General features: G+C 51.0%; 1 protein-coding gene across 1 annotated transcript; it reads right to left on the bottom strand.

Moving 5' to 3' along the window:
• Positions 1 to 10553: 10553 nt before the first annotated feature.
• On the bottom strand, positions 10554 to 16611 carry FCRLB (Fc receptor like B). The gene is made up of 7 exons (XM_086693283.1): positions 16310 to 16611; positions 14933 to 15103; positions 14554 to 14574; positions 13951 to 14205; positions 12435 to 12701; positions 11562 to 11840; positions 10554 to 11119 (listed from the first exon to the last, which is right to left on the bottom strand). Exons 2-7 carry the CDS (start codon positions 15078 to 15080, stop codon positions 10701 to 10703), a joined length of 1389 nt encoding a protein of 462 aa, XP_086549409.1. The 5' UTR covers positions 15081 to 15103; positions 16310 to 16611; the 3' UTR covers positions 10554 to 10700.
• Positions 16612 to 18184: the final 1573 nt, after the last annotated feature.

Below are 18184 nucleotides of genomic sequence, written 5' to 3'. Positions count from 1 at the left end.
TATCACCGGTCCCCTGGAAAAGCTGCTGTCCTCCAGGCCACCCGGAACCCCGTGTATGTTTCTACCCCACCACTAACAAGTCCGTTAGTCTCCGGGTCTCCACCTCTTGGTCTCTAAATCAACAAATTGGGTAAGTCTCTAGGTCCTTTACAGCAGTAAATTCTAGGACTGCAGCCTTTACCATCGGTGGATATAGGGTCAACATTCGTTCCACTACCTTCTCCAGTGCCTTTCTGAGCTGCAGCTCCTGGGAAGCTGAAAGGGACCCAGATTCCCTTGTGGCCGGGTGGGGGGCTCAGTTGAGGTCTGGCCACTCAGAAGCCTTTGGATAACACATGGAAGGTGAAAGTGAAACGGGCTGTATTTCTGTGGCTTCTGTGGAGAGTGGAGAGTTCTGGGGTGTTCCGTGGCAGCCACGGCAGAGATCCCAGTGTCCGCGATCTCAGGGCCCCGAGCATCTATTTCTTGGACTATAGCAGACAAGGTTCCATCCTGGTGCCCCAGAAATAGTAGCTTCTTTCTTATCGTGGCTCTTTCTCCGATCTGAGTGGTCCTCGACTGGGGATTTTATGATCACGAAAGGGGCAGTGACTCCCGCAGCGGCCTGGTACTGAGAGGCTTTGCTGAAAACGCAGACCTGAGTCTGTTTCTTTACCTTTCCCAACTGTTCTGTAGGCTGCGAAATCGTGTATAATAAATTCCATCCTACTTAAACCAGCTAGAATGGATTCTGTTTTCTGAAACTGAATTCTGGTCAATATGACAATACACTTTGTTTTCTTAGGGTGACCTCCGAAACCACGGAGCAAGTGAGAAGGTGGCCTCTGAAAGTCAACTTGAACCTTTCTTCATACACTGTGACTTTCTTTCAAATAAAGAGAATATATTCCGTCGCGACGCTATGTCTAAAAAGTCAAATAAAGCAGATGAATTGTATATTGAAAGCACAATTCAAGGCAGGATCAAAATGCAGCTTTCTAATCTTTTTTCCGTAATCGATTTAAAATGTATTCCCATGGGGTAATCTTTCCCTGCCCCCAGCATTATGCTGCTCAGAGCGTGGCCCAAGAATCGGCACGATGGGCATGGACTGGGAATTTGTTAGAAAGGCAGGCCCTCAGACGCCTTGCCGGACCGCCTGAGTCATAACCTGCATCTGAGGAAGAGCCCTGGGTGGTTCCCGTGTTCATTAATATTTGAGATAAGCCATGATTTTTTCTGCCTCTCCTGGTAATGGATACTCCTATAATGGCTGTAGGTTGCCAGCATAGTTTGAATTTATAAATGAGAACGCCCAGATCTCAATCTGAATTGAAAGGTAAGTCTTTGTCCTCCTACTTACTTACCCAGCTGAGGTCCTGACTTGGGGAAGGAGCTAGACTGCCTCCCTCCCCCTTTGCTCTGTCTCTTCCCCTTCCGCCTGCCTCCCCACCTCTCTCAGTGGGCGGTTTCCCCCTGTTTCTTACTTGAGCCAACGTTGCTGGGAAGAGAGAAGGGAGGGAGGACGGGTAAGGAAACAGAAAGCTCTTAGATACCCTGGCAGGTTTCTGCTCTCTGAACTTGGCAGGTCACTAAAGCCCATTCGTTCTCCCACGGGCACTCCTGTGGACTCTTTGGAGATGTTTCTTTTGGAGCGCTGCGCTGCTCTGTGGTCCTGAACTCACCGCAGATTTAGCATGCCTCCAGGTGTCCCTTTGTACCTCTTCCCTCAGCCCCTGGAATACAGATTCACCTTCAGCTTTTTTGGTGCCTGTGACAACCCTTCCCGGTGGCCTGACTGTACAGGAGCCAAGACGACTACTTTGACATCAGATAATACACAGCAAGGAAAAGGTTTATTGCAGAGGCAGCCAAAGGAGGAGACAGGAGGGCAAGCCTCAAATCTGCCTCCCCCAGGAGGAGAGTCAAGGATATTTAAAAGCAAATGAAAAGCACGGTCGCCTCCTTCAGGAGCTGGGATTCGTCCCAGTCCCACGGCTGGTTGTCTTTCAGGAACCATGGAAATACACAGACGACTTTACTCCAGAATATTTTGTAGCACAGACTGATCCCCCCAAAAGGCTCTTATAACCTACAGCCACAGCTCACCTGAACCTTCTCGGGTGTCAGCCAGGCCAGGTTCCTTGTGTCTCCCAACCACAGGCGACACATTTCAGACCTCCCTGGGCGACTCCATGGGCATCTTCCTTGTTAAGCTTGAGGGAGATGTCCGGGCTTCCCACACCTTCCCACTATGACGAAGAATTGTGATGGGATCTCACATCACGGCAAAGGAGTCTCTGCCCAGACCTTCTCCATACTCTGATCTCTTTTTATCTCCTTCGTGGGACTTCAGAGTCCAAAAGTCAGGGGACAGATCCTCAACCATTCCCTGTGTAAGTTCTGCACGTGACCGTCTGGCTTCAGATGGTCACGTCTGTCGTGTCGTGAAATAACACTTTTGACACCCTGTCATGAGTGCGATTGCTTAATTGTAAACAATAAAACTAAAATCCTGCCTTCCTGCCTTGTTCTCCCCAGACACAGCCACCTGAGGAGCCGTAGTCTGTTGTGGCTCCCACATTAAAAAAAAATTTTTTTAAGGTTTATTCATTTCTCAGAGACAGAGAATGAGTGGGGGAGGGGCAGAGAGAGACAGGGAGACACAGAATCTGAAACAGGCTTCGGGCTCTGAGCTGTCAGCACAAGTCCTGATGCGGGGCTTGAACTCGTGGACCACAAGATCATGACCTGAGCCGAAGTCGGACGCCCAACTGACTGAGCCACCCAGGTGCCCCATGGGTCCCACATTTTAAAACAAACATACAGCAGCTGGAGATGTGCTCAGAAAAGCCGGGATGGAGAAGAAACTCCAAATTAGGGACGGTTGAAAACACTGAACAAACAAACAAACAAACAAACAAGAAATAGAGTCTCTGTCTCTCTCTCTCTCTCTTTAATAAAACCTAAACATGACCTAACCAGTGTCTTTAAAGTATTTGAAAAGCTAACGAGAGGATCAGGAATTAGTTCCGTGTACCCCTAGGAGGTACAGTGACTAAACGTTATAACAAGACCATTTTGCCCCTTATCCATAAGGAAGAACTTTCTAAGTGCCAGAGCTGTCCCATGGTAGAGCAGGCTGTCCTTGGGAGGAAACAAGGACACATCTTCACAAAAAGGACTGGCTGCAACGATCGGGCCACGCTTGGCTGCATACATGGCCCAGTGGCAGAAATATAGAAAGGAAAAGTCTTGGTTGAACTAAGCAGTCTTTAAATTCCATTCAGCTTTTTGGAGTCCTGCAATACATCTCAAAGAGATGTCCACATTTAGTTTCTGGCTACATGCAGGGTCATACGTGGCTTATTTTCCAAGGCGTTTTGAAATTTGCTTTCCTCCATTTCCTTTCAGGGTGCATTTTGTATTTTATCAATTTTAAGACATTAAGAAAATTTTTTTTTACTGTTCATTTATTTTTGAGAGAGGCAGAGACAGAATGCGAATGGGTTAGCGGCAGAGAGAGAGGGAGACGCAGAATCCGAAGCAGGCTGCAGGCTCCGAGCCGTCAGCACAGAGCCTGACGCGGGGCTCGAACTCACAGGGTGTGAGATCATGACCTGAGCTGAAGTCGGACGCCCAACCGACTGAGCCACCCAGGCGCCCCAAGATCTTTTTTATTTAAAAAAAAATTTTTTTTTAACATTTATTTATTTCTGAGAGACAGAGAGAGCGTGAGCAAGGGAGGGGCAGGGAGAGAGGGAGACACAGAATCCGAAGCAGGCTGCAGGCTCCGAGCCGTCAGCACAGAGCCTGACGCGGGGCTCGAACTCACAGGGTGTGAGATCATGACCTGAGCTGAAGTCGGACGCCCAATCAACTGAGCCAGCCACCCAGGTGCCCCAAGACGTTTTTTTTTTTTAAACTACATTTTAGGGGTGCCTGGCTGGTTCAGTCAGTGAGGCATGTGACTCTCGATCTCGGAATTGTGAGTTCAAGCCCCACATTGGGTGTAAAGATACTTAAAGATAAAAACTGTTTTTATGAAAATAAAATACAATCTTAAAAAATATTAAAAACTAAAAACAATTTAAAACTCCATTTTAACATCTGTGAAGTCGTGATGCATCGTATCATTGCTAACTTGTCAGTTTTCATTACTTCCATGAATGTGAACATTAAAGGGCCAGCATCAGAATTTACAGAATGAGTATGAGCAGCTTGGAAGAAATTTCCAGAGACAACAGTGAACCAATTGTAGGTTGTGGGGAGAGGTGAAGTGCGTGCTTCATCAGGCATGTTTAGCAACATTCCTGAAGCAGAAGTCAAAAGTAAGCTCTTCCTAGTAATTGCTGACTGTTACTCTTTTTCAGGGTTCTTCTTCTTCTTTTTAAGTTTAATTATTTGTTTTGAGAGAGAGAGAGAGAGAGAGAGAGAGAGAGAGAGAACGGGGGAGGGGCAGAGAGAAAGGGAGACAGAGAATCCCAAGCAGTCTCTGTGCTGTCAGGGTGTTGCATCCACACGACTCCTGAAACAGAATGCTACGGGCACCAGTGACAGTCACAACAAAGTTTATTACAACGAGAGGCAAGGCCAACCGATCGGGACCAACACTCTTGATAAGAGTGCGGCCCCGAACAGTCAGGGTACAGAGTTTTTAAAGCCGATCACATCGTTTTATCATTACCTGGGAACAGAACAGAGAAACAGTTCCCAGATGAGTTAGAAACAGTTGCCGAATGAGGTGATTATTTTAGACTTTCTGCCGCTAAGTTGCAACCAGTGGATCTCCTTGACCTTGCCTCTGATGCTCTTTCCTTCATTGGTAAAGCCTGATTTACAAGAGTTCGAAGCATAATTTACAAGAGTAAAGCAAGGCTGTTATCTCTTGACCTTCAGTGTCAGAACAAAGCTGTTATTTTTCAAGCTACCCGTTAGCCCTACACTACAGTTTAACCCTTACAAGGGCACAACACAATGCAGGCACCGGGACTGTGAGATCATGACCTCGGCTGAAACAGAGTCACAAGCTCAACTGAGTCACCCAGAGGCCCCCAGGCTTCTTTTTAAAGAATTACTAATGCTCTTCATAGGAAAGTTGTCAGAGTGGGAAAATATGGACGTTGATAAATCTGACTCAAAAAGTGATTTAGAAAAGTCACACTCTGTGCATGTGAACCACACTGGAATTAAAATAAAAACTTAAAAGAAAGAAAAGTCCGATCCTGAAAATGCAAAAGTTTTAGGAATACCTTGCCCAATTTATTTCCCTTATATTTTCCTTGTTTGTGCATGTATAAGAGGGATTCATGATACTTAAAATTTCTGATTTCTAATTAAACTTCAAAGACAACGTGTGGTTACTTGGCCATGATTTCCTTCGTTAGTATTCTCTTTACTGGTGCATCCTGCAATCAATGTCCTTTTGGATCCACTGAATTACAGTCATAATAACAATTTACTGCTTCCTATGTATTATGTTACTTGCATAATCTCTTTTAATACTTCTAGCAATTCTGTAAGGCAGATACTATTACTGTTCTGCTTTACAGGTGAGGAAACAGAACTTCAGAAACAAAGTATCTTGCCCAAGACTACACAGCTGGTAAGTAATAAAAATTACATTTGAACCCAAGTCTGAACTCCTGAGCCAGGGCTCTTAACCTCTGTAGTCTGCCACGTCTAGGTCCAAAGCTAATTAGCCTGGCTATTACAACATGCTACATTAGGGGCATATTTACTTAAAGAGATAGGAGAATGGTTATCTCCCACATCACTGTAATGAGACTGGCTCCTCTGAACTGAAAAAGACAAGAGTGTATTTCACCTATTCTTCTGCCTTAGATGTGAGCTGAATCAGGGACATACGATTATAGGAAGCTTCTTACGATGAGGAGGATGTCAAGCATTGAAACCAATTATCTTTGCAGGTGTTGTGACTGGGGAATAAACTAAACCAATATGGGATAACTGTAGTATATGTTGGGATTAAGAGCTCTACTTGGGAGAAAGTCTGCACTTAATAAGTACAGTCCGGGGTGCATTTTCCTTTAACCGTGGACCAGCCAGCAAGTAATTCAGAAGACGGGATGGGGTAGCATTACAAATAGGGGGCATTGACTCAGGGGGACTCTACTGGTAGGCTGCGACATGACACAAGATGTATGGTGCAGGATCCAATGGTTCAGGATCCAACTGGGAACATTCTAGGTCCAGTGGTTCAGAATCCAATTGGGAACATTCTAGAGTGGATAAAGAGTCAAGAGGTTCTCTGGGTCCAATTAAGACATAAAAGTATGATGATGTGCTCTCTTGACTAGGGTTGGGGAGACAAACTCTCTTATGCATAACTAGGGTTAAGTTCAAATGGCTACAATCTCTTTGAAGGATAACTTGACAATATCTATTAAAATACAAAAGACCTATCTCCTTCAACCCAGCAATTCTACTTCTAAGAGTTTATCCCACAGATTAATTCAAATACATGCATAAAGGGGCACCTGGCTGGCTCAGTCTGGTTAAGCGTCTGACTTTGGCTCAGGCCATGATCTCTTGGTTCGGGAGTTCAAGCCCTGCGTCGGGCTATCTGTCTTAGCACCACCTCTCTTCGGATCCTCTGCCTCCCTCTGTCTCTGGCCCTCCCCTGATTGTGTTCTTCCTCTCTCTTGAAAATAAACATACATTAAGGAAAAAAAAATCTTTTTTAACACAAAGGCAAAAAAACAAATACATGCATAAAGATGTAGGGGTAAGGATATTCACTGTTGCATAATATAAAACAGCAAACGTTTAGAAATAATCTAATACTCTGTCAGTAGGCACTGGCAGATGTCATTTCTCCAGGAAATGATGTGTGAACCTCCACTCTGGGCTTAGCGTCCCTCCTGTGTGCTTCTAAGCACCTTAACATCTTCTGTCTTAAAACTTCCAGTAAGGAAAGAATCTATTTACTTGTCTGTCTCCCCCATGTAAGGTTACTCTATTTCCCTCGTTTTGCAGATGAGGAAGCTTGGGCTCTGAAGGCCTGTGCGGCCCCCCCATCGGGATTGAGGCGAGGGTACGTGCCAAGGCACAGACGTGGGAAAGGTGCTGGCATGTTGGGGACAGAGCAAGTGGTCAGTGTGACTGCTCTACAGGGTGAATGGGCTCCATAGGGAGGGCGTTTGGACTTTAACCCAGAGGATGTGCTTCAACCTCTGAGGGAAAGAGTCCTAAATGTAGAACCCAGAGTTCCCTCTTTCCAGGGAGTTAAGTCCAGCTAAGAAACTCAGACTCAGGCAGGACAGAGTAAGTGAGTAAGGCTGAGATTCGAATGCAACAGGATCCTCTCTGCTCTCTGCTCTCTGCTCTCTGACTGCAGACATTTGGTTTCCTTGTCTGGAATCTGGAATGGACCCCTGCAGGTTTAGGGTCTGAGGCCGGAGGCTCCGACCTGATCTGAGAACCAGAGAGAAGCGGCTTCCTCCCCAGGCTTCTCCAGTATTTTGCTGCTATCCCTGCTGCTTGGGAATGAGCTCTGAGCTCTCCTTGTGCGCTGCCGGCCGGGCTAGCCAGCCTTCTGTTTCCCTAAATGCATGTTGGAATCTCAAAGAGAAGCTGGATGAGGACTTTTTTTTTTTTTTTTTTTTAGCCTAAGGGGCATGGACAATAAGTTGCCTGTCTGATATTTCCTTCTCTTTTCATAGTGTAGGCCTTCCTGGAAATCATTAAGGTGCTGCGGGGGATGATCTACAAAAGCTGGGGGGTTCAAACAGTGGTCTGGAGGGTATACGTGTCAATCCCTCCTGCCCCGTGACACACACACACACACACACACACACACACACACACACACACACCACACACTCAGAGAGAGAAGTCACGAGTGACTTCCATTCTCCCCCTTAAATCTTTTTCCTCCCCAGCCCCACATTTCTAGTGCAAACAGGACAGGAAGAAGGGTATTAAGGCTGCTACCTTCATGAGTGAAGGAGATTCTGCCATTCTCGCTCTCCTGTGAGAGGCTATTTCACTCCCCCCCCCACGCCTTGAAAAATGACCAGTTGTTTGTTTGTTTTGTTTTGTTTTGGGGGGGGGGTTCTGACTTGAGATCCGTTGATTACTAAGCTTCTTGGCACTAATATTGGTCACTTCCTATCTAATTCAGAGATGGCAGAAACTTCGGGGGAACAAAAATCAGGAGGAGGAGGAGCCTTGTCTGGCAAGTGGGTTTAGCGGGGAAGTCGTGCTAGGAGGAGAGTTCTGAGAAGAGATAGCCTGTTTTAGAAAGCTGGAAGTCAGAGCCCCAAGACTCTTGTAAACCAGAACCCAGTACCAGATTTAGGGGCCTGGACATATCTTCTCAGAAATAAGCAAATGTCCACTGAGATCAGTTTGAGTGTTTCTTCACTTCTAATTTTAAATTGGCATCTCCACCACTAAGGCTCATGGATGCTTTCAGTAAAGAATGTTTTCAAAGACGCATCCCCAATGTCCAACAGGCTGGAGGACTTCTTAACAAGACTTTCACGTTCTGGTGCCCTTTTACTTCTTTATGTTCGTCTCCTGCCACCTTGCCCCTAAAATTCACCTCCCCGCACGGAAACACACACAATTCTCCAACCACTCTCAATGATTTGCAGTTCTACAAACACACTCGGGCCTTTCAAATCTCCATGCCTTTCCTTCCCCAGCCTACACGCCCACTCTCACTCTTTTTCCCATCTCCACTTGCATTCTCACTCTTCTTAAAGATTCAGCTTCCTTCTCTGGATTTCCATTGTGTTTCAGAGAGCACTTACCACATTGCATTGGAATGTGAGCCTGCCTGCCTCTCTCCCTGTATAATTTCAGTGACTTTGTAATAATACGGTGAAGAATAATACCAAGAAGAATATGAGGAAGCATGTTGGTTAATCACTCAAAAAGAAAGGAGAAATTGGGCTGTGGCAAGGTCAAGCAGAAGTAAGAGATGGGAGGGTAGAGTTGTTACCGGTCCTTAACCTTTGTCGGTGCCCCTTAAGTGTTGTGAGGTATGAACTCAATGACCTTCTGGGAAGAAGTCACATCAGCCCTGCAGAGAACGAATGACTCTAGCAGACAGGTGAAGGACTCAGGAAATGAGACTTATAGTGAACATATCCCTGAGATGATCATATGGTCTCTTGCTTTCTTCCTTCAAGTAACATAAAATCACCGTGCAGGGCGGGATCTAGATCTGGTCATGTGTGTCTAGATGTGTTAGGGTTGGAGCGGCTCTTAGGGGAGTTAAAAAAAAATGCTAAAAACTAAAATTCTGAGGGGCGCCTGGGTGGCGCAGTCGGTTAAGCGTCCGACTTCAGCCAGGTCACGATCTCGCGGTCCGTGAGTTCGAGCCCCGCGTCAGGCTCTGGGCTGATGGCTCAGAGCCTGGAGCCTGTTTCCGATTCTGTGTCTCCCTCTCTCTCTGCCCCTCCCCCGTTCATGCTCTGTCTCTCTCTGTCCCAAAAATAAATAAAAACGTTGAAAAAAAATTAAAAAAAAAAAACTAAAATTCTGCATTTTTAAGGATTTGTCTTAAACTTCCTCCAAAGAAATTTCTGGATGGTAGATTTACCATCTGGATGGTAAATAGTATCACTTGTTTAAGTTATGGCTAAAGCGAGCATGGCCTGCCTGCTGCTACCAAAGTCCATCAGTCTGTCCAGCTATACTGGGGCAGGGGGAGCATCTGGGTGAGTCTGCTAGAACTCTGACCCTTATAGCCTGGAATGAGGGCCACACAAGTACCATTCCCTGTAAAACCAAATAGAATTGGAGCACCTGGGTGGCTCACTCAGTTAAGCATCTGACTTCCGCCCAAGTCATGATCTCATGGTTGGTGAGTTCGAGCCTTGCCTCTGCGCTGTGCTGACAGCTCAGAGCCTGGAGCCTGCTTTGGATTCTGTGTCTGCCACTTTCTCTGTTCTTCCCTTCCTCATGTTCTAGCTCTCTGTCTCTCAAAAATAAGTAAACATTAAAACTAAATAGGTTCTGGGACTTTGGGGTGTACACTCGTCAGAAATGGGACTGAAAGCCTTTTTAAAAATCAACCTTAAAAATTCATTATGAATAATTACAACTTGACCCTAGAAGGTTCCAAAGGGCTCATTACCTCAATGACCTTAAGTACCAAAATAATATTGCTTGTGCTGAAATACGCACCGGGTGGGCATGTATGAAAAGCTGAGGGTGGGGCACCTGGATGGCTCAGTCGGTTAAGCGTCAGACTTCGGCTCAGGTCATGATCTCTGTCTGTGAGTTCAAGCCCCGCGTCGGGCTCTGTGCTGACAACTCAGAGCCTGGAGGCTGCTTCAGATTCTGTGTCTCCTTCTCTTTTCTGCCCCTACCCTGCTTGCACTCTGTCTCTCTATGTCTCTCAAAAAATAAATAAATGTAAAAAAAAAAAAAAAAGACTTTTTTTTAAAGAAAAGCTAAGTGTGACCTAATTCACTTCCAAACATCAACTCCGGGGTAGAGAGTAACAGGAGGGAGGTCTTGAGAGGGGAAGGAAGAGTTCAGAGGACTGGAGTGTGATGAGAAGGGCTCAGACATGCTGCGCGACACGGAAATGGTCAGCCACCACACTTTATGGCGCTTCTTGGAAACCACCGCCAAAGGACCGCAGGCAAGCAGAGGTGGTTTCGCCAGGTCTCTGCGGGTGACAAGCGGGAGAGGCTGCAGGTGAAGGAGCCCGGGGAGGGGACAGTGGCGCCCCGGCCCCCTCAGCTCTCCACGACAGCGGTGGCCTGCGTTGCCGGGCTCACAGCCAAGTGGGAAGTGGGGGGCCCGGGGGTGTCCCCGTGCTCTGGGAAGGCCTGTGGCTCCTTCAGTTCCAGCACCACCCGGCTCAGGAGGCCTTTGAGCAGCTGCATTTCCCGCAGCAGAAGGTCCACGTCGGGTTTCAGGGCTGCGGCGGCCGATGGCTCCCAGGGCGTCGGCGGGGCGCAGGCCGGGGGCCCAGCAGTGGGGGCTCTGCCCGCGGGGAACCGCAGCCCCGGAGAGGTGATGTTCGGGACGGAGGTGACCGGAGCGGCCGATCGGGACACAGGGGGCTTTCTGAAGGAAAGCGGCTGGTTGCCGGGCGCCAAGGCTGCGGCCTGTGGGACTGGGGCGGTGGTGGACGCCGAGTCCGGGGCGGCACCTGCGAACGCAACACACGAGAACCGCGCGGCTGCTCTCACCCTCCCGCGGCCTGGGCGCTCGCGTGGGCACGCGGGGTACGCGGGCCGGAGGGGAGTAAGGCGGGACGGCGTGGAGTGGAGGGAAGGGAGGAGGGGTGGGGAGGACGCAGAGGGTAGGGTGGAGAGAAGGGAGGGGAGGAGTGAGGAAGACGGGGTAGGGATGGGGAGGAGAGGAGGGGGAAGGGGAAGGGTTAGGAGGGCCGGGGGGAGGGGGGGACTGGGGTGGGAAGTGCGTTAGAGAGGGGAGCAGTGAAGAGGAGGGGTGAGGTGGAGAGGAGGGAGGGAGGGCGAGAACGGCGAGCTGGAGGGGTGGGGTGGCTCGAGGGAGACTCGGGGCGCGGAGGCGGCGGCGGGGCTGCGCGCCCGGGGTCGGGGGGCGTCCCCGGGGGTGCGGTCACTCACCGCGCCCGGGGAGCTGCAGCCAAGGGCTGCGTTTCCGGACGCTCCGCGTGGCGGTGGCGGCCTCGCACCAGTACGATTCGAGCTCCTCGACCTCGGGCTCGGGGACCGTGTACTCGGCGCCCCAGTCGAAGCGGCGCACGGGGCGGCTGTACTTGTAGAAGGCGAACTGCAGCGGCGTGTGGCGCTTCTGCGGGTGCAGGCGGGTGTCGCAGCGCACCGCCACCCCGCCGCGGGCCTCCGCCCGGCCGGTCACCCTGAGCACCGGCGCCGGGAACAGCTCTGCAGAGAGGGGTTCCAGGGGCTGAGCGTGCACGGCGGGCCGGCGCAGGGGCCCCAGGGGACGAGGTCCCCGCGTCCGCGGCCCCGCGGCCCCTCTGTGCTTCGCGTTTCCCGCGAGCGCTCCTCGCGGACGCGGAGAAGGGGTGGGAGGAGGCTGGGTGCGCGCCGAGGAGGGAGGAAGCCTCCCGAAGGGCGGGGCAGGGGGCTCGAGGGACGGGGAAAGCTTGCAAGGGGGCAGGACCCGGCCAGACGCTTCCTGTCACATCCCGATGACATCCAGTTGGGGTCCCGCGGCCTAGAGGGGTGGCTGCGCCTTCTGCCGGGGCTGTGGACTGAGCCGCCGCCTATTGGAGTCCCCACCCCGAGTGAGAAGCCAGAGCGTGCTGGAGGGAAGTGACACCCGCCCCCGCGCAGGCTGTGCCTCGATGTCGCCTTCACTGCGCAGGGGAGGAGAGGCCGAGAGCGTGCGTGGCCGGGGGGAGAAATCCGCTGCGTGGCAGCTACCTGACCCCCGCCCTCCCTGCCCGCCCGGTGCCCGTCCCCGAATTTCCCGGGACTCGCTCGCCTCCCTCCTGGGCCCCAGGTGTCCCCCACCTTGCACGGTCACGGCCACCTTGGCGGAGAACATGGGCGCGCTCTCCACCGGGATGCGCATGGTGCCCGAGCACTGGTAGCGGCCGCTGTCGCTGGCGCGCGCCTGTGGCACCGTGTAGTTGGCGCTGGAGTGGAAGTAGCGCACCGCCTTGCCGTCGTGGTAGTAGTGAAGCTTATACACCACCTTGTCGTACCAGCCGCGGCAGCGCACGACCAGCGGCTCGCCCTCGAACACCGCGGCGTAGGGCACTTGCAGGATCAGCCAGTCTACGACAGTCCGCACAGACAGGCCTGACTCCGAGAGAAATCCAACCCTGGGAGTCTCCCTTCTTCTCCGCCTCCCCGCCGCCCTCCCCGCACGGTTGCTCTCCTCGTTCTCGCCAGCTCCCTCCCTGCTCCAGAAGCAGCCGGCGCCCAAGAGGACTCCCCCACCCCCGCCCCCACCCCCAGACACACCCGTTTTAGTTGAAACCTACTTGTCCCCTAGATCTGGGTTTAGAGGTTTCCCCAACCCCCGCAGGACAGTTTTAGGTACCTCCCACCCTACCCTGTATTTATGGGTCACCGTCACCATCATCACCATCACAGCTAATGCTTATGCAGCCCTAACATGTTCTGGATGCCATTTTAGGAGTTTTACGTTGAGAAAGAATTCTGGAGTAACAGCCACAGTCCCTATGCTCCTCTGTTCCACAAGCAGTAATCACCTTCTCTCGTGGCCAGTATTTTGTCTGTATCACCAACTTCCAAAACACAGGGTATGGACACGAAATGTATGTAAATGGTAAATAATGATATTTGACTTCTGAATACAAGTTGTGGCCCGTCGAGCTAAGGGGACGTAATACTCCCTACAAAATATCCAATCCCGTGCCCTAAAGAAGGGGTTATTGCAATTTCTCATCCTGCTTCGGAAACCCTTTACTGTATCCCCAGGAAGTCAGCCTCCGAATTGGCCCCTTTGCGCACACGGGCACGTCCACAATAAGCTTTCAAGCGCTTTGTTCAACTGCTGCTTCTGCCGCCCCCTTAACAACAAGTCATCTTTCGTTTCTCGTCCGCGCAACAGCCAAAGGCACAGATACAATTATTTGACTGCTGGGAAGCACAGAGAAGCACCGAGTTGCTCAGCCGGGAGTGATTCTCCCAGCTGCTCGCAGCCAGCACAGGACTCTCACTTTCCGGGCTTGGCTCTGCCCTTTCCCTGGATGACCCCTCCCCCGAAGCTCCCCATCCAGTCCTCAGAGCCTCTCCCCTTCTGAGCTAGTCCCAGAAACAAACACAAATGTTTATTTGCCTCCCACTGCGGCAGAGGGGTGCGGGGACCTTTGGGGCCAGGCAAGCCCTACCACACGTCTCACGTCTTAGTGCCAGGCAGGGCCCTGCCTGCTCCAAAGACTCCAGACAGCCCCCATTTCCTGCCCCAATGGGAGTGGCCCAGTGTCCCCTCCCATAGGAGGGCCAGTACGGCCAGAGGAGATGTGCGCAGCCCCTGCCCTCGTGTTCAAACACTCACCATTGGAAACAGACAGGTGGATGGGGTCACTGACGGGCGCCCCCCGGGTCTGGCATCGATACACGCCTGGTGTCTGCACCTCGATGCTCTTCTTGTGAGAGGGCAGAAGCAGGTGGCCCAAATACCAGAGAGTGCTGATGGGCCGAAGCTCCAGGAGCGGAGGGTGGTACCCATCACATCGCAGGGTCACCCTCTCCCCCTTGAAGATTGTGGTCCAGGGCGGGTGTAGAGACAATACGGGCTTCTCCAGAGTAGCTGGGGAGGGATGCGGGAGGGGGCAAGGTGGAAAAGAGAATCAAGATGAGGTGCCCAAAATGTGGTCTGGGGTTGGCAAATCTGAGAAAACTCCAGCTCCCAGGACCCAACCCGCGTTACTAAACCAGTCCGATTGTGGAGACACCACACTGGGTTACAAACTACCAGTCCCTCGATCTGTAGCCGTTTCTCGGTGCTTGGAGGCAAACTGAGTCACAGGGACTGAGGAGGCGCGGGAAGCGACACTGTCCCACAGCCGCCAGGAAGTGGAGAGTACCCAGGGAGCTCCCTTAGGGGGAGTGGTGTGGCGGGTGTAGAAAATTGGGCTCAGGGATGTGGAGGACTCACCAGCTTGCCCGCCGCTTGGAACTGCGACACAGGAATTGAAGAAGAAGAAAAAGAACGTTGGAGGTGAGAGGAAAGCAAGGGCCCTCTTGACCGTAGGAAACCCCCCCCCCATGGGTCTCAAGACCTGTTTTGCTTCTGCTTTTAGTTTCCCCAGCCTCGAGAAAGCCCCCTCCTCTTTATCCTCCCGAAATAGACAATGAACTGCTGTTTGGAATAGAGGAATATTCCCCAACACACACACACACACACACACACACACACACACACACACGCACACACACACACACACGCACACACACACACACACACACACACCTTGGCCCATACCCTCCCCCACAGCCAAAGTGCTTGGGTCTCTGCTGACTCACTGAGGACTCACCGAGGAGCAGAAGGGCCGTCAGAGACCACATGACGGACCTGCCTCCAGAACGGTGCAGGTGCCCCGGCGTAGGGTGGGGGAGGAGGGAGAGAAGGTGGCCAGTGCTGCCGCCTGAGTCCTGGGAGGCATTGCGGCTTCGCTCACCCATTCCTGATTCCTGAAGATGGCGGACTGGAGACAGAGGGACGTGGGCTGGGTAAGCGCAGCCCTCCGGTGTCCCAGGCACCAGGCGCTGTCCCACCTGCCAGCCCTACAGCCACGGCACATCTCAGGCCAGCGCCAGCCTCTGTAGAGAAGGCGTGCTGAGCAGAACCCATGCCGTCTGTGGCCCGAGGAAGCCACAGAGAACCCCAGGCGGTGGCAGGCGACCCTGCCACCTTCGGGTTCCTGTTGACGTCCCCCTCCCATTCTCTCTCCTCCCCACCTTCCAGCTGGCCCTGTAAGCCTCAGTTGAGGAAATACCTCTTCATGTCCTCAGGGTCTACCCAGGGCCTTTATAATGCTGGCTCCCTGGTGACAGACATCGGTGTGAGGCCTAGTGAGGCTGACACTGGGTTCCCTGCACCCGGAGCTCACCGCTGCCCACAGATGAGTGGATGGAAAGGTCTGATTCGCCAACCACCTTCTATGTCGCTGTCTTCCAAAGTTCCAGTTAAGAATAGAAATGGGGGGGGGGTGGCGCCTGGGTGGCTCAGTCAGGGAAGCATCCGACTTCCTCTCAGGTCACGATCTCACAGTTCATGGGTTCGAGCCCCGCGTGGGGCTCTGTGCTGACAGCTCAGAGCCTGGAGCCTGCTTCGGATTCTGTGTCTCCCTCTCCCTCTGTCCCTCCTCCACCCCACTCTGTCTCTCTCTCAAAAATAAATACACATTAAAAACAGGTTTTTTTTTTTTTAATTAAAAAAAAAAAGAAATATGGGGCACCTAGGTGGCTCAATCAGTTAAGCAGCCAACTCTGGATCTTGGCTCAGGTTATGATCTCACGATTTGTGAGTTCGAGCCCTGTGTCAGGCTCTGCACTGAGTGTGGGGTTACTTGGGATTCTCTCTCTCCCTCTCTCTCTCTGTCCCTACCCCACTCATGCTCTCTCACTCTCTCAAAATGAGTAAATAAACTTAAAAAAAAAAAGAATAGAAATGCAATGTGTTTCCCCTTCTTCCTCCCTTCTGGAAAACTTAAACCCTCAGAAATGCGAATCTGGAAAACTTAAACCCTCAGAAATGAGAAAATTCTTTACTACCCACCCCAGTGATCTCGCCCTATGGCATCTCCACTCACTTGTGCCTTCCTTCCTTCTAACCATGCCTACATGCCTCCCCCAACCATTCCCCTGTTCCGGGACTCCTTACCTGTGTCCCCTGTTCCGGGACTCCTTACCTGTGGCAGAGAAGTCACCACATCAGCCCCTCGGAAGCTTCTCAGGTCCAACCTCCCAGCTCTACTTCTCGAGCTTTCCGAGCTATGTGATCATACCCTGAGCAAATGGGCACCTGAATTCTCATGTAAATACTTAATGAAGTTTCCAACCTGATTGTATGTCTCTTTGGACTGTCTCCTGTCCTCACCTGTAGTGCACTGGGGCACCTCCTTCTTCTGGAACCCTGGCAGGAAGGAAAAGGATTGTCAGATGCTGTCACCTCTTAAACACAGTGTCTCCCCTCTTGCTGGCTGACGGCCGGTCTGAGAATTCCCTCAAGTTTCTCTTAAGGTGTCAGTTTTTGTTAAAAATGCAAATGCCTCTTAGGGAAATGTGATTGGCCATTTAAGTTTTGATGGCCACTTTAGATCCTGTATGAGAGCAGGTTTTGATAAGACAGGTAGTCATATGGGTCTGAAAAAGAGGGAGGAACCTGATAAGGGCTCAGGGGTGAGGGAGGGAGAGAAGAATTCGATACTGGGAACAGAGATTATAAACTGCCTGCTTTAGGGGTGCCCCGGCTAGACAAGTCTCCCAAACACCCTGCCTGACTCCTCCTCTAGGGCCAGTGTGGGCCTCACCACATCCTGACTCAGGGGTCTGACTTCTGCACCAGGCCACCGCCCCCGTGGTCAGGATGTAATGCACCTGTCAGCTGTCTTTGCTCTATGCAAGCAGCCTCTCTTGGGGCTTCTTATCACTCAGAACACAGATCTCAGCCTTTTTACCAGATTCCACAAGAAACCTGATCACCCCACATATTCATGAGCTGTATCTTCTCCCTGAAAATCTCTAGACCTATCCATATGGTCCCCATCACACACTGCTCAGAATTGGACTTGAAGAATCTCCCACCCAACATTTCGTTTTTGTTGTGGTTCATTTATTTATTTATTTTGAGAGAGAGAAAGAGAGAGACAGTGCATGCGGGAGAGGGGCAGAGAGAGAGGGAGAGAGAAAGAATCCCAAGGAGCCTCCCCACTGTCAGTGCAGAGCCCGATGCAGGGCTCAAACTCATGAACCTAACCATGAGATCGTGACCAGAGCCGAAGTCAAGAGTCGGAAATCAAGAGTCAGATGCTTAACCGACTGAGCCACTTGGGGGCCCCCAACATTTCTTTACAGGAGGCTTTTTTTTTTTTTTTTGCATTTTCCCCAACTTGGATCTTTTTCTCCATGCCAGACTTTCCCCTGCAGAATTTCCAATTCTTCACCCCTTTGCTATATGGAGATATGTAGCAATTATCATTTTGTTACCTGAGCAATTCTTTGGAGCTTATCATGACCTAATTTCTGGGCAAGATATGCCACCTTCTGATAAGAATTCTGATGACTAAAATGCTTTCAATGACGATAATGACAAGGCTGCTGTTGCTGACAGTAAGGGCACCAGCCCGCTCTCAGGAAGCACTGAAGGGTGAGCATCCTGTCTGCGGCCGACACCGTATTACTGACACATTTCATTCAGAAAGGATCATTATTACCTCTATCCACACGACCCTTCTCTCCTCCCCACACGCATCCATTCATGCATATGTTTACCTGTGAGAAATATCTCGTTATTGATTTACATAAATGGTATTGTGTTTTAGGTATTATTTTCTCTTATTTTTAAACGGTTTATTATTTATTTTTGAGAAAGAGAGAGTGCGAGCAGGGGGAGGGGCAGAGAGAGGAGGGAGAATCTCCAACAGGATCTGCACTGTCAGTGCAGAACCCAACGTGGGGTTCGAAGTCACAAAACCGGGAGATCGTGACCTGAGTCGAAATCAAGGGTCCGCAGCTTATCCGTCTGAGGCACCCGGGTGCCCCATTCGAAGCAGGATCTGCACTGA

This window comes from Puma concolor, chromosome E4 (genome assembly GCF_028749965.1).
Source record: "Puma concolor isolate L17-30 chromosome E4, mPumCon1.1.hap2, whole genome shotgun sequence".
NCBI lineage: Eukaryota > Metazoa > Chordata > Mammalia > Carnivora > Felidae > Puma > Puma concolor.
The sequence above is the reverse complement of the archived record's forward strand: the minus strand, read 5'-3'. Positions and strand labels throughout refer to the sequence as shown.